This window comes from Chrysochloris asiatica, unplaced genomic scaffold (genome assembly GCF_000296735.1).
Source record: "Chrysochloris asiatica unplaced genomic scaffold, ChrAsi1.0 scaffold00137, whole genome shotgun sequence".
In the NCBI taxonomy this organism is placed as follows: Eukaryota; Metazoa; Chordata; class Mammalia; order Afrosoricida; family Chrysochloridae; genus Chrysochloris; species Chrysochloris asiatica.
The window spans coordinates 1,655,670-1,673,043 of NW_006408655.1; the positions used below are offsets into that span (position 1 = coordinate 1,655,670).

Consider the following 17,374-nt stretch of genomic DNA (forward strand, 5'->3'; position numbering starts at 1 on the left):
ACCATGGCCTTATTTTCCAACTGCTGATCCTTCCTCTTTGTTTTCAGCCTTTGCATTGCAATCGCTAGTCCTCAATTTCAGACTGAAGAAGTTAGTAGAATTCTTCAATTTCATCCTCACTGGCTTTAGTGGTTGGTGTGTAAATTTGAATAATAGTGGTATTAACTGGTCTTCCTCGTAGACACATGGATATTATCCTATCACAGACAGCATTGTAACTCATGACAGATCTTGATATGTTCTTTCTAACGATGAATGTGACATCATTCCTCTTCAATTTGTCATTCCCAGCATAGTAAACCATGTGATTATCAGATTCAAAATGGTCAATATCAGTCCATTTCAGCTCACTAATACTAGGATTATCGATGTTTATGCATTCTCTTTCATTTTTGACAATTTCCAGTTTTTCTAGATTCATACTTCACACGTTCCACATTCCGATTGTTAATGGATGTCTCCATTATAGCAGTTTCTCTTCATTTTGACTTGTGCTCCATCAGTAAATGAGTGTCCTGAGGGCTTTACTCCATTTGCATCATCACAGTCAACTCTACTTTGAGGAGGCAGCTATTCCCCAGTCATATTTTGAGTGCCTTCATCCTCATTTTTCAGCAATATCTGATTATGTTTCCCTGATACTCATAAGGTTTTCAGTGACTCAATATTTGGAAGTAGTTCATCTCTCCTCCTTCTTAGACTGTCTTTGTCTAGAAGCTCAACTGAAACCTGTCTATCATGGGTAACCCTGCTGGTATTTAAAATACCTGCAGCATAGCTTCCAGAATCATAGCAATAACACAAGCCACCACAGTACAACAAACTGACAAACAAGTGGTGGCAGTGGATTTAATTTGGTTAAATGTTAAATGTTCCAAGCAATATAGTTTAAAAATACATAACCTTTTGTTCCTGGGCCTTGGACATATGAAATGGAAATGACTCTGTGACATTTTTCCCCCCAACTTAGTTTTCCTTTAGGAATTTCTCATAACTATTTATTAACATCGAGAGGAGCAAAATACCTATAAAAAAGGAAACTACAAAACACTAATACAAGAAACCAAACGAGATCTGCAGAAATGGAAGAATATACCCTACTCGTTGAGAAGACAACATTGTAAAACTGTCAACACTACCCAAAGCAATCTATGGATATAATGCTATCCCAAATCCAGATTTTAACATCATACTTTAAAGAGATGGAAAAACTAATCAATAACTTTATATGGAAAGGAAATAGACCCAGATAAGCATTATTAAAAAAAAAAACAAAAAAAAAAAAACGAAGTATAAGACCTCTCAGTTCTTTACCTCAAAATCTACTACATAGTCACAGTTGTCAAAACAGCTTGGTACTGGTACAACAAGAGGCATAGATCAATGGAACAGAATTGAGAATACCGAAGTAAATCCATCCACCTCTAGTCAGGTGATCTTCAACAAAGGGTCAAAGTACATTAAATGCAGAAGAAAATAGTCTCTTCAACAAATGGTGCTGGCAAAATTAGGAAGCCATTTGTAGAAAGATGAAAGAAGACCCATATCTCATACCATATATTAAAACAAACTCAATGTGGAGTAAAGACCTAAATATAAAGCCTAGAACTATAAAGATTATCAATGAAAAACAGGGACAAACTTAGGGATATATGGCATACATATATTGTCAATCATAACTGAAACCACACACAAAGAAGACAAAGATGACTGGGACCTTCTGAAAATTATACACTTATGTGCATCAAAGGATTTCACCTAAAGAGAATATACTAGAAGACTGGAAAAAAATGTTAGGCAATAACAAACACTTCAATGCCTCAACAAGAAAACAAATCTAATTAAAAATGGGCAAAGGATATGAACAGACACACTTTACCAAAGATGACCTTCAGAATGTCAGCGAACACATAAATGATCATGATCATTAGCCATGAGAGAGATACAAATCAAAACAACAGAAGACAATATATGCTGGTGGGGCTGTAAAACGGTATAACCACTGTGGAAAATGGTATGGTGCTCTCTCAAAAAGTTGGAAACAGACCATATGACCCAGCAAGTTCTCTACTTCGTATATATCCTGAAGACATAAGAGCTATGACATGAACAGATATATACACAACCTGTTCATTGCAGCACTATTCACAGCAGCAGAAAGATAGAGATAGCAATGTTGAAGAATAATGAATCTGCAAAACATCTCACATCATGGATGAACCTGGAGGACATGATGCTGAGTGAAATTAATACTACATAAACATTGTATGAGACAACTGTGCAAAAAGTAAAACAATTTTCTTGAATAAAAGATACATTCTATGATGGTTACATGGGGTTGGAGAGGAAAATTTTCAAGGGCTAGAGTGTAGACACATTAACATGGGTGATGGGTAGGCAATATACAAGAGTGAGAGGTTGGCCAAGGAAAGATAAAGGTAGCAAGAGACACATGCAAGAGTTAAAGTAAACAGAGGTAAATAGTGTTAACTTATGGTACGAAGCAAAGTTTATGATTTGTTGAAAGTGAATATAAACCCATATGATCTACACTGCAAACAGTCACTCAATTCACAATTTAAAAAAATTCATTTGAAAGAGGTTTGATTTCCCAAACAAGCAGAAAAATATTCAGGTAAAATACTTTGTCTAGTTACTGGCAAATGGTAAGAATTACACTTCCCATGTCTTAAATTCTTAAGGAAATAATGAAGTTATATACTGACAATTTAACTATTTTTATTAGATTCACTGAAATGTGTTCTAAACATCTACAATCATCTCCTTTTCCTCCCCTAAATTCATAAAGCAAAATTAAAGATAAAACTATAACCTTACACCTCTGTCTTCACTACTTTCTCTATGTCTCTTGATCCCTGTTGAAACTGCTGGCAGTCTTTCCTGTTTCCTTAGCAACTGTGCCATCAGTCAGTTGGGCTGGCAACACTCTGGTAAAGAGAAGAAAAACAAAGCATTTGGAATTTAATTTTTGAGGGTTCTTTTATTATGAGCTTTTGCATTTCACAAATTTTGCAATAAAAAAACCTATACAATCCTTATTTGCCAGCCAAATCATATCTTCTGTGCTGGTGGCTCTGAGAGAATTACTATCAGTATCCTGTAATGGCACAACAGATGGATCAAATCGCTGCAGCTGTTTCAATTGTTCAAATGATAGACTTGCTCCCATCATTCCTTCTCCTCCAATCTGTGGTTCCTGTTTAGAGAAAATGAATAAGGATGGATGAATGTCCTTGCAATTAGTAAGTGAGCCCGTGTACAATTTAGAAAGAGAAACTGGGTTGTATCTAATGTGTCCAAGTAACACATCTTCCAAAAGTAGAGAAATTAGTAAATACCTTTTATTTTTGTGGACTGCACATGCTGTTTTTCCAGGTAGTATTTTTTTTTCAAGTACGGCCACCTAGTGGACGAGTATCTACTATGTCATAAATGCTATCAAATATTGTTTGACTGTGAAAGGCCTGCGCATTCATATTAAGAAATTCATAGATTCAAATTGTAGCTCTGCTGTATTTTTGCTGTATGACCTTAAGTAACTTTACCTAATCCTGTTTTTCAGCTATAGAATACTTCATTCAGTCCTGAGACTTAAATTGGGTGCAATATTATGCCTGGTATTAGTGGGCACTGAGTAAATGGAACATTATCCTCACTACAGCAAAGGTAAAATTCAGCTTTCTCACACTCCCCTCAAAACTCTGACAGACTTTCCCTAAGCGTCTGTTCTACCTAAATGCCTCTATGACCCATACCAACTGAATGATGACATTTTTGGAAATGCTCTAGGAACAGTAAATATTAGGAAGGAATATACAAATTAATTCATCAATCTGTTTAGGGGAATACAGAAGCATAAGGAATTGAGTAATGCTTGCAAACCACTACTGTAAAAGATCCTAATTTTTATCTAATTCACCAGGAGTGTGGGGGATATGTGTAATTAATAAATATGTGTGTGTGTGTATATATATATGTTGTTATGTGCTGTGGAGTCGATTCCGACTCATAGTGACCCTGTACAGGGTTTCCGAGGCTGTAAATCTTTACGGGAGCAGAAAGCCTCATCTTTCTCCAGCGGAACAGCTGGTAGTTTCGAACTGCTGACCTTGCGGTTCACAGCCCGATATACTTATATAAATTATATACATTTGTATGTTTATGTATACATATGTTGTTGTTAAGTGCCGTCAAGTCGATTCCAACCCACAGCAACCCTGTATAGGGTTTCCAAGGAGCAACTGGTGAGCTTGAACCACTGACCTTGCAGTCTGATGCCTTAGCCCACAGCACCACACCAGGACTCATATCTGATAACCTAGTGGTTATGAGTCAGGCTGCTAAACTCAAGATCAGAAATTCAAAGTTACCAACAACTCCGTGGGAGAAGGATGAGGCTTTTTGCTCCCGTAAAGATTCATAGCCTCAGAAACTCTATGGAGGGTCACTATGAGTCAGAAGCAACTCCATAGCACATAACAAAACAACGGAATTTTTCCATGATTTTTTTTTTTTTTTTAAATCTTTCATTAACATATATACACACAAAATTCCAAGCAAATTCTGAAGTCTTCCCTTTAGCTACAATTATTTTTTAAAATTTTGGATCCAGAAACCATCTGATTGCTTTTTATTCATTAAATATTTGATACATATTAGAAATCTATACATTTAAACGTACTTTCCAACATAATAGGCCAAAAATATAATCCTAAAAGACCTTTTAATAAAAACCATACTGGAAAGTTAGACATTGCTAAGTAAAATAAGTATTTTGAATTATACATTATATAAACAACCCATAACAAAGCAATCATCCTGAATGATTGTTTTCCTTTTGGCTGGTCTTTTTCTATCGTAGAGTTATTAAAGCCTTGTTTGGCTTTTGATGTGACATGAGAGAAAAATGATCAACATTTTCTGCGTCAGAAAATATGGGACTAAAAACAACTTTCAGAAGCAAAGTTCTGAGCAACAAGTGGAATATATGCCTAATAAATTTTGTGGCATTTTAATACAAGGGCATGGAATTATTACAGGAGAAACTTTCTCAAGAAGTGCTATCCTCTATGAGTAGTCTAACTGGTTCTAATTAGAGGAACAGATTCTTGTTAAGATCTGTTTAAGAATTTTGCTTGCAAAATTTCTTTTTGCAACACTATCACCATACTTAATATCATATAGAGAAAACAAGCTACAGTCATGTGTTGCTTAACATCCACAATACATTCTTGAAAAAGGATATATGTCATTTATACATTATATAATCATCTTGAACAAGCTTCATGCTTTAAGGAGGATTCTGAAAGACTCACTATGGTGTGTAGTCCTCAGTTCATATCATTAGCAATTTCTCCAGGCCTCAAATACAACCCTCCTGCATTTTCATTACCCTTGGAGCTTACAGTGGAGTCAATCCTTTAACAGCTTGAAGAATTTTTCCTATGTTTTTGAGTATCATTGGGATTGATGAGTGTGACATGCCTAAATTTTGAACCATAGCATTCATTGAGTTTCCACCCTCTTGTTTAATAACCTTTTGTTTCATTTCCAAAGTGATACTTCTCCTTCTGTCTCTTGATGCTGCTGTCACTAACACTGATTTTGGTGCATTTGGGAGCTATGATGCACTTCATGGTAATATTTTTGAAAGAAAACTAAACAGAAGGAACACCACAACACTCAAGAGACACCTTATACGTAAGATTGGACACTGCTCCCTATGAGTTGAAGTGTGTACACTGTTAAATAATAAAACTTCTTAGACAGAAAGGACATACATAAGCCAGTAGCATAAGCTTCAATTATGACCACCAAGACAAAAATAGAGGTTATAAATGTAATATACGATATATACCTGGCACTACACTCCCTTTTTATACGAGACATGAGATACACTGCTGCTGTTTGTTGTTAGGTGAGATCATTATCAGATGTAACTCATAGTGAGCCTATGCACAACAGGAAAAAACCGCTGCCCAGTCCTACACCATTCTCACAAGTGTTACACACGAAATGAATCGGTGTTGCATACGGGTAGCTGTTGCACTTACTACGTCCCATTCTGATTACGATTTCTGAACAGTATTATAACATCTGTGTTGCCAGACATTGCCCAAATGGTTATGGGGCAAAAGAATGTCCTCTTACCTGGGACTGAAGCTGAAGGCAAGGAAATGTTCTGAGGGCCCAGGAAACTTGCTCCTCATTTTCTGCCAGTGTTATAGTGCATGTGCTATAAACCAGCACACCCCCTGGCTTCAGCAGTTGAACTGCCTAAAGAAAAGTAAAATGAGACATTTCACAAAACGTAATAAACATTAGAAGGGATTTTATAGCATAATATGTCACACAGTTCAAATGTTTGGGATGTAGGCTACTGTCTTTATAGTGATTTTAGGCACAACCTCAACCAGGACTCTGCTGCTTTCTGGCCTCTGACTGTAACCCTTTTATCCTTGCTTACTCTGCTTTAGAAATAACAGCTTCTGTGCTATTCCTGCAAACACAAGACACACTCCTATACAGGATCTTAGCTAGGAAAGCTGTCTATTGCCTGCATTCTTTCCTCCTTCATCATCTTCTTATCTTTAAGTGTCCCCTTTTCAGCAGTAACCCTCCCTGACCACTTTAGCAAAGCTGTCATTGTTCTAATGCAGCATTTCATCTCCATTCGTTTCTCCTTTCTTTAGCTTATTCCATAGGTCCACAGCATGATCACCTTATAACATACTAAATAACTTACACATTTGCTTATTTTACTACCCAGTTAGAACAAAAATTCCACCAGTGAAGGGCAGGGATTGCTTGTATATTTTCTTCACTACTATATGCGAAGCCTGTAGAACATGTCTTACGTGAGTATTTGTCAAATTAACAAATGAGTCAGAAATAAGGTGTTATACTAACATGAACGTGAATAAGTTTAACTTTTCAAATTCCCAAATTTTATTTTCATGAAGAATTTAATGAAAATCTTTACTTAGCCATAGTATGCCGAACAAATTTTAAACTTTGTTACTACTGGGTTAAACATTTTACATGGACTTTCTTAATAAATCCTTATAACACCAATGAGGTTATTCCCAATGAGATAGCTCTATGAGGTAGAGTTATTATCCCCACTTTGTCAATAGCCTTAAAGTCACTGTAGAGGCAGCAGAAAGCATTTTGCCCCACTACCAATATGACCATTACATTGAAACTCTACTAGACTCTGCAATCTAGGGGAAGCACCCCCACCCCAAATGCCTTAATGGTGAAGTATATGATTGACTATATAATTGCATGCTGCAAGATTTAATCTTATAGTCCTAAAAGAGAAAATGTTATTCTTTTCCTTTTTATCCAAAGCTGAGGATAATGACCACAACACTGTCACTTAGCCCTGTGCCTGGACTGTGTCAAATGACACCTCCCATTCTTATGTAGCCCAGCACATAAGCCCCTCTGGTCTAAGGTATATGAGACCTTTTGTCTTTAACCTACGGACACATCAAGGAGCAATGTGTGCATAAGGGGGAAGGTCTGTCATCTCACCCTAGGATAAGGGCCAAAGAAAGACCAATTGAAGATAAAATCTTACCCTGATTCTTTTCATCTCCATTACTGTGTAAGTAACAAAAGCTATGACCTCACCACTGAGTAATGTCAATTACTTGCTATTAAACTCACAGCCTTACATGAGCTCATTTTTCTTCTTGGTTCACACCTCAGTCACTTATGTGGAGAAGCCACTCAAATCAAGAGAGACCTGATTCAGACAGAAGTTGATGTTCTCAACCACTTTCTATCTCTGCTCTAGGCTCTCTCATATACTGTCAACTTTTCCTTTACACGGACATCAGTGCACATACTTCTACTAGCCTTTGGAATTTTTCTTTTTGCTACAGCCTAAAATGAAAAACTAAGACTCTAAAAACAATACCCTCCTTTGATCCACAAATCAAAATGTGTTTCAGCTAAAATTATAACTTTTTTGCAGCTCATTGCTTTAACTCTCAAAAGATGTTTTTTGAAGACATACTACATATGAGAAGAAAATGGTAATCTATTAGTACTATCTTTGTATATAAAAAGGAATGTACTCATTTTCTATATCCTATTTTGGTGAGTAGCAATGGAAAACTTCAGAGCTCATGAACAGCCATCTAAGGTACAACTACTGGTCTCTCATGTGGGGAGGAAAGAAGAGTGAAGGCAACTGAAGACACTTGGGATTAATTAGCCTAATGGACGAATGGAACATGTGAGCATCAGTCTTCATGATTCTGAAACCAGAAGAACTGGATGATGCCCAGCTACCACTACCAACTGTTTTGAAAGGGATCACATTAGAAGGTCCCAGATAGAGTGGCAGAATATGTGGAACAACACATCCAATTATAAAAATAAAATTGGGCTTATTGGTCAGAAAGAGACTGGAGGGACCTGAGACTATGGCCATTGTTCACTTTTCAGGTCTGGAACAGAACTCACCTTTGTGGCCCAATTTCTAGTGGTAGAGAAGGTATGCAGGGGCAAGGGGGCACAGCGACAACAACACTAGTAAGGTATACCCACTACAGAAAGGTTAACTGTTCAAGATCAAAGGGGAAACATTTACCTAAGGACAAAATTCAGAAGAGTTGGGAAGGAGGGTGGAATGTTAATAAGAATCACAGAGAGAAAGTGGGATAACTGTTGTTAACATGGAGGGAACTGCCAATCATTGAGATGAAACAAACATGATTTATTGAATATAAAAGTGATGATGTGCTCTGTAAACCTTTACTCCATTCACAATAAGAAGTTTTTATATATATATATATATATATATATACATACATATTCAAAGACAACTTTAGAGATGGAACAATTATATTGTTGTTAAGTGCTGTCAAGTCAATCCCATCTATACCATTTAAATCAACCTTGCAGTCTGGTGTTTATCCTACAGAACTACACCAGAACAGTTATATAGTATGTCCAATATTGCTAAAGCCCATCTATTTACAATTAGAGAACTGAGAGGAAATATTAAATTCATCTTTAATCAAATGTGGGCCCTACTCTGTGAAATCCACTGAGTCATTTTTCCAAACTAAGAAAAATCCACGTGTGTTCTATCTGTTTTTTTCTGATACAGATTGGAGAACAGTTCAATAGGTTTTTTAATAACCTAAATTGGCCAATGTGACCTTCCATTTTTATCAATGTATATTTATTTGCCTGTCTTGGACTTCTCCCTTCTAATTTGCTATCTGAGATAACCCAAGAAGAAATGTAATTAACCCTAAAGAAACAAAAGTAATTTTATTGTCTAGCCAATTCTTCACATCAACTACTAACTGTTGGAAAGTAGTTAAGATTTTTCTTTAAATATAGCAGTATCCTTTAAATCTATTAAATGTCACCGTGCAGAAAGTGTCCTAGTGCCTTTATACTTTAAAGGCACAGTTAACATTAAAGAAAGCTACCTGTATTTAAAGCTAGATCCTCTCAGTCTTTTAAAATAACGAACTTATGAAGATCAACTTCCTTAGCAGCAATGGATCATTACATACCACAGAAAAGAGCTTTCTCTGTAATGGTTGATATGATGTCACTTCCTTCAAAGTCCAAGTACAAGCCATATTTGGTCTCTGTCCCATCCCACTGCAAGGTGCATCAAGAAGAATTCGGTCAAAAGATTCCGGTAAGAATGGAGGTTTCCCTATAAAGAGAATTACAAATACATTTTCTATCTGCCCTATTAGTAAATAACAGAAATCTCTAAAGATAAAAGCAGTAACGGAGAATTTTATATCATATTTTGGAATAAAATGCAAAGAAAAGCAGTCTGTCCCTTCATTAAGTAGCTGGTTAAGCTAGTTCTGACTTAATACAGATTTTTATAAGAGGTTCAACATGTAGGTAAGATGATTTGGAATTTTGAGGTGATCTATTGCAAATCAAGGCCTAATCAAATGAGAAAGTGTATCCCCCAACTTCAGAAGCTATCATTAATCAGCACTATAAGCACTGGACTGCAACCTACACAGTCCAAGGGTATCATAAATCTAAATGTAACAACTAATAGTGAAAAATGAGACCTACTCCCACAAAGATTTAAAAGCCTCAGACATCCTAGACAGAGTAGCCATGAGTCGGAACAAACTCCATAGCATTGAACAACAACAAAATTATCTGTCTTGGAGTTAGTGCTTCCCTTGGTAATTCCTATTGCAGACAGCCCCAGAGACAGAAAGGAAGTCTGTATAGTGTTGAAACCCCATCACAGAGACCTCACCGAACTTCAAAGATAAAGGTGATGAAAAATTTTTTGTCTGCCAATTTTCCTTTCTCTGTCTGCGACCCACCACTCTGGTGGCAAGAGAGCGTGTCTGAGCAAGCAGACATCCCTCCCACTGCCTGAGGGTTCTACTGCGCACACGCACAAATCTGCTCAGTTGTGAACTATCTCCCATTATGAGAAAAACCTAGACTATTTTACTATGGTTTTATTTTTTGGGTTTTTCTCCCTCTTTTTAGAGTGGGCTCTTTCTTTCTCTATGTTACCAAAGAAGAGACAGCAATCACAGTCACATAGCCAAGCTATAAAATCCCACCATCCAGGTAAGAGCCAATACCAGCTGCTATATACCAGATATACACCAACTGCTATACACCAGACAACCAACACTTGCTACAGTTACTCTGAGCTGAGAAGTAAGAGGGGAAGCCCATTTGCTGATCACATCTACCTGGAGGCAATGAGAAAGCATAATAATACATCAAGATACACTCATCTACTTATTGAAATCACACCTAATATTGAAGATGCCCAAGAAACAGCTGACCATCTCAGCACATGTCCAGAAACAAGTAGAGTAACTGAGACAAATGAGCTGAAGGTAGACCTAGACTTCACACTGGAATGAGGGCAGGCTTTGGAACTACCTGAGAAAGAATTTATTAGAGTGATATTGAGGTGCATCTAAATGCTCAACAGAGGATTGAGAAAAACAAGAAGTCAGGAAAGTGCTGCAGGTACAATCAGATAAGATAGAAACAGCATTGGGAACAATTCAAAACCCGCAAAAAGAGGTCCAAACAATAATATATCAGTAATGTACAATACACTGAAAGGCCAAAGGAGTAGACTTGAAGAGATGGAAGCCAGAACCAGAAAGCTTGAAAGACAAATCTCTCAATATTGCTAAGATAGAAAAGCAAGCAGAAAAAGAATACAAAACTCTGAAGAAAATCTAAAATTCCTGTGGAACAAGATGAAGAGAAATAATCTAAGAGTTATCATATTCCTGGAATAGAAGGGAGCTCAGAAAACCACAAGAGTGACAGGTGAAAAGCTGGTGGAAGAAAAATTTCCAAACATCATGTAAAATGAAAAGATAAGCATTCAAGAAGCTGAACAAACCCCAGGAAGGGCAGACCACAAAAGAAAACCACCAAATCATATCACGATCAAGTGCTCCAAAATCAAAGACAAGGAGAGAATCCTGAAAGCAGCTAGGGAAAAGGGAAGTGTTACTTATAAGCTTTCAAGAGGGAGCGTAGATCCAGAGAGCATGGAGGAAGGTAAAATCTCCACTGAGTAGTATCCAATCTGTCTGGGAAGGGCTGATGAAAGGAGATGGGGATAGGTCTCTTGTGGTACAATAGTAAATAATGGCTATCAGGACTGTGAGGGTTAGAAATGTAAAGGTAGACGTTCTGTAGCAAAACGAGGGGAATGACTGACTTTGCAGTCCAGGAACAGAGGTCCCTGGGACCATCAAGGGAGAAGAGCACAGTGCAGGACCCTACCCAAAGAAACAGTGATGCAAGAGATGGAGGCAGAGACGATGACATGGAGAGATGGAGCAGCTAGGAACTCTAGACCCAGAGAGGTAGAGGGGCTGCATGCTGACAACCGAGGGGCAGGCTTGCAGGGTATATCCTTTGGTTGGTTGATGATGCATGGATGGGATTGTAACCATAGCAATGAAACGATATATGATAGGATGAATGTAAAGCTAATGTTCTCCCGTGTAAACAATCACATAATTCACAATAAAACACGTTAAAAGAGAAAAAAGCAAAGAAAATCAGATTAAGCTCTGATCTCTCAGCTGAAACAATGCAGGCAAGATGGCATGAAAGAAAAAACTGCCAACCAAGCTTCATCTACCCAGCAAAGATTTCAATCAAATACAATGGTGTAATAAAGCCATTCCCAGATAACCAGAAGCTAAGTGATTTTGCCAATGCCAACCCAGCGCTTCAAAACATCCTAAAGGCAGTTATTTGAACTGAGAACCAACAAGAACAGACAATAGCCAGAGATTGACATATGTGGCAACACCACCACAAATTCAATTGAAGATGACTGAGCTCAAAACAGAACAAAACTGTAAGAACGAATTTAGAGGATCTGGGGGGTCAGTCTATTATCAGAACAATTACAATGTGAAAGAAGGTAAAAACACAGGAACAGAGATCCAGGTGGTGAGGAGGTCAGGTAGATTACAGGATAAAACAGACTATTTTAAATGGAGGAAAAAGTCAATAGAATATAAGGTAACCTCAAAAAAATTAATACTTGATAATTTACCAAGAAAGTGAAAATCCAAAAAAACATGGAGATTTTAAAACTATGAAGAAACTGACTAGAAAGAACACAAAAACAAAACAAAACATAACAACAGCAATTAATTCATACCTATCGAAACAGGCTGCTAACTTCAACGTTGGCAGTTTGAAACTACCAGCTGTTTCGTGAGAGAAAAATGAGGCATTCTGCTCCCGTAAAGATTTACAGCCTCGGAAACCCTGTGCAGGGTCACTATGAGTCGGAATCAACTCGATGGTACTTAACAACATCATCAATAATTACAATGAATGAGAACGGATTAAAATGCACCAGTTAAAAGAAGAGCGTGGCAGACTAGGTAAGAAAACAAGATAGTTCATATGCTGTCTGCAAGAGACACACCTTACACACAAAGACAAAAAAAGACTAAAAATTAAAGGATGGAAAAAAATATATGAAGCTAATGACAAAAAATGAGCTGGAGTAGCAATGCTACTCTCTGATTAAATACACTTTAAGGCAAAAACCAGCATAATACATAAAGATGGACATTATCTCATGATTAAAGGGTCAATTGAACAAGATGACATAACCGTAATAAGTATCTATGCTCCCAATGAAAGAGCTCCAAAATATATAAAGTAACCTAACAGATTTGAAGAAATAGACAAATCTACAATAATAGTGGGAAATTTTAATACATCACTTTCAAAAAAGCATAGAAAGAAACTCGAAAAGGACACAGAGGAACTAAACAACACAACCAGTGAACTTGATCTCATAGATATGTACAGAGCATTCAACCCAACAACAGCACAATACACATTCTTTTCTTTGAGACCGTGGAGCAGGAAGGGAGAGGTGTGACTGATATTTCATCTTTCACTTTTCATTTTTCATGTTATCTCTCCTCTTCACCCCGATTGTACCCTCACTGCACAGCCCAGATGCCTTCAGGTGGAAGGGAACACACCATGAAAAGGGTCCAGCATTACACACAGTTTACCAATGGCACAGAAAGGAAACCCGCAGGCTGCTGCTCATGATGTTTGACCCTGGGAATCCGCCCCATAGTTTACCTAGACAGGACCCTTTTTGCACAGCAAAGGCCAGTGAACAGTGTCAATCACAATTTTACTTTTGTTTCTGATTGGTGCTTTCTGTCTCTGTTTTTATACTGTTTGTGTCTTTGGTCCTTTTGGCCTCTCTTCTTCCAGGGTTGGGAACTTTCTCTTCCTACCTTACCCAAGAAAAGACAGCAATTGTGCCCATATAGCCAAGCTACAAGCATACCCTGTAGTACCCCACCATCTGGACAAGAGCCAAAACCAGCTGCTAGTCATTACATGGGAAACAGGAAGCCTATCTCCAGATCATATCCACCAGGAGATACTCAGCAAGCTTAACAAAAAGCAACATACATCCATTTAAGCATTAAAAACTCACATAACTGTTGAAAATGTCCAAGAAAACACACTTAAAAATACCAACACATGTCTAAAACCAGAAAAAAGTAACTGAGACAAATGAACTGGAAGCAGACACAGACATTCCAGTAGAAGAGCAGGCTCTGGATCTTCCTGAGAACGCATTTAGAAGAATAATAGGGAAACAAATTCAAATGTTCCTAAAAGGGGTGGATAAAAATAAGGAAGTCATCAGGAAAGTGCTATAGGAGCAATCAAACGAGAACTGCAAACAATCCAAAACCTGCAAAAAGAAATCCAGATGACTAATAGTAAAATATCAGAAATGGACAATACACTGAAAGGGGCAGAAGGGAAGAAACGGAAGGCAGAACCAGTGAGCTGGAAGACAAATCTCTCAATACTGCTAAGAGAGGGAACCAAGCAGAAAAAAGGATTTAAAAAATCTGAAGAGAGTCTAAGATTCATGGTGGATAACATTCAAGTTGGATAACATGAAGAGGAATAACTTAAAAATTATTGGCATTCCAGAACAGAAAAAATCAAAAAGTCCACAGAAGAGATAACTGAAGAGCTACTGGAAGAAGATTTCCCTAAATCTTGAAGGACGAGAAGATAAACATTCAAGAAGCTGAAAGAACCCTAGGAAGGACAGACCCCAAAAGGCAATCACTGAGACATATCATAATCAAGCTCTCCAAAATCAAAGACAAGGAGAGAATCTTAAAAGCAGCCAGGGAAAAGCTTTGTGTCACCTACAAAGGCAAGGATATCAGATTAAGCTCTGACTTCTCAGCAAAAACACTGCAGGCAAGAAGGTAATGGGGAGACATATATAAACCCTTAAAGAAAAAAACTGCCAACCAAGAATCGTCTATCCAGCAAAACTGTCAATCAAATATGATGGTGAAATCACAACATTCCAGGATAAACAAAAGCTAAGAGTTTCTGTTTAAGCCAATGCAGTGCTTCAAAACATCCTAAAGGGAGCTCTTTGGAATAAAAACCACAAAGAATAGACAACCACCAGAGATTAACAGACATGGCAACACTAGCTGAACTTGGTTGATGGACAGCAGAGTTCAGAACAGAACAAAATTACAGCAATGAAATTAGAGGCCCTGTGAGGCCAACCAAAGATCAAAATATTAACAATTTTAAAGCAGGGAAAAATACAGGTACAGACATTCAGGTGGTGAGGAGGTCGAGTAGGTGGCAGGATACAACAGATTATTTTAAACATAGGGAAAACTTAACAGATTACAGGGTAACCCCAAAGAAAATTAATACTTCAAAACTTACCATGAAAATGAAGACACAAGCAGAACATGGAAACATTAAAACAAAGATGAAATCGACAAGAAATTGCACAAAAAAACATGAACACAACACAAGAAGGCATGCAGAACAAAGGAACAAACAGCGCCACAAAAAATTAACATAATGACAGCTGTTAATCCATACCTATAGATAATTACACTGAACGTCAATGGATTAAATGCACCAGTAAAGAGACAGATAGTGGCTGACTGGATAAGAAAACAAGACCCTTCAATATGCTGCCTGCAAAATACACACTTTACACACAAAGACAAAAACAGATTAAAAGTTAAAGGGCGGAATAAATATATACCAAGCTACCAGCAATAAAAAACAAGCAGGAGTAGCAATACTAATCTCTGCTAAAATAAACTTTAAGCCAAAAACCAGCATAAGAGATAAGGAAGGATACAATCTTATGATTAAAAGGTCAACTGAGCAAGATGACATAGACATAATTAACATCTAAGCTCCAAATGAAAGACCGCCAAGATATATAACACAAACCCTACTAAAACTGAAGAAAGAAATAGATAAATCTACAATTATAGTGGGGGATTTTAATGCACCACTAACAAAAAGGGATAGAACAACCAGAAAGAACCTCGACAAAGCTACAGAGGAATTAAACAGCACAATCAATGAACTTGAACTCAGAGACGTGTACAGAGCATTTAACCCAACAACAGCACAACATACATTCATTTCCAATGCACATGGAACATTCTACAGAATTGACCATGTGTGAGGTCTCAAAGCAAGCCTCCTTAAATTTACAAACATAAGAATACTATAAAGCATCTTTTCAGATCACAATGCCATAGAATTAGAAATCAACATTAAGAAGACCAAGGAAATAAAGCTTAACACATGAAGACTGAATAACACCCTGCTGAAGAGTGACTGGATAATACAAGATATTAAACGTAAATTCAGAAAGCTCCTAGAAACAAACGAGAACGAACACAAAACACTCCAAAATCTTTGGGACGACAAAAGTGGTGCTGAGAGTACAATTTATTGTGATAAATGCGCACAACCAGAAAGAAAAAAGAATCAAAGTGAATACATTAACACAACATCTCCAGCAATGAGAAATAGACCAACAGATGGAACAATCACCAAGAAAAAAGACATAATAAAGATCAGAACAGAAATAAATGAGATAGAAAACAGAAAAACCATAGAAAGAATCAACAGGACAAGAAGGTGGTTCTTTGAAAGGATTAATAAAATTGACAAACCATTGGCAAAACTAACCAAAGAAAAGAAGGAGAAGACACAAATAACATACATTAGAAACCACATGGGTGATGTCACAAAAAACCAAAGGAAATCAAACGGATAATAACAGAATACTATGAAGAGCTGTACCCCAACAAATTTGAAAACTTAGAAGAGATGAATAAATTTTTAGATAAACACGACCTACCTAAAGTCACACAGAGTGAAGGAGAAGCCTTGAACAAACCCATAACAATAGAAGAAATCTATCAGGTTATCAAAAAACTCCCAACCAAAACAAGTCCAGGTCCAGATGGCTTCACTGGTGAGTTCTACTAAACATTCAGGGAAGAGTTGTCATTAATTCTACTCAAATTATTCCAGAATATAGAGGATGATGGAAAACTTCCTAATACATTCTATGAAGCAAGCATAATCCTCATACCAAACCCGGGAAGGATGTCACAAAGAAAGAAAATTACAAACCAATATCCCTCATAAACACAGATGCAAAAATTCTCAACAAAATCCTAGCCAACAGAATCCAGCAGAACATAAAAAAAAAAAAATAATACAACATGACAAAGTGGGATTCATATCAGGTATGCATTAAACATTAAAAAACATCAACATTAAAAAAACAATGTAGAGAACAAACAAGATGGCGGATCGGGTGGATGTATAGCAGAGAGCTCCGCCAACAACACAGAATACCTGACCAAGCAGGCTCAGGGGCTGGTCCCAGAACTCTGAACCACATATAAAGGAATACTTAGAAGTTTGGAAGGCTCACAGCTGGGGGAATTTGTGGCAGAAGCAAGAAATCTAT

General features: G+C 37.2%; 1 protein-coding gene across 1 annotated transcript in view; it reads right to left on the reverse strand.

Annotated features, from left to right (window-relative positions):
- Positions 1 to 3,004: 3,004 nt before the first annotated feature.
- NSUN6 (NOP2/Sun domain family, member 6) overlaps positions 3,005 to 17,374 on the reverse strand; it is a 111,692-nt gene continuing 97,322 nt past the window's right edge. Inside the window, exons 9-11 of the mRNA XM_006869888.1 lie at positions 9,567 to 9,715; positions 6,172 to 6,297; positions 3,005 to 3,217 (exon numbers count right to left, since the gene is read on the reverse strand). Coding sequence (XP_006869950.1) covers positions 3,005 to 3,217; positions 6,172 to 6,297; positions 9,567 to 9,715 — 488 coding nt within the window. The remainder of the gene's footprint in view (positions 3,218 to 6,171; positions 6,298 to 9,566; positions 9,716 to 17,374) is intronic.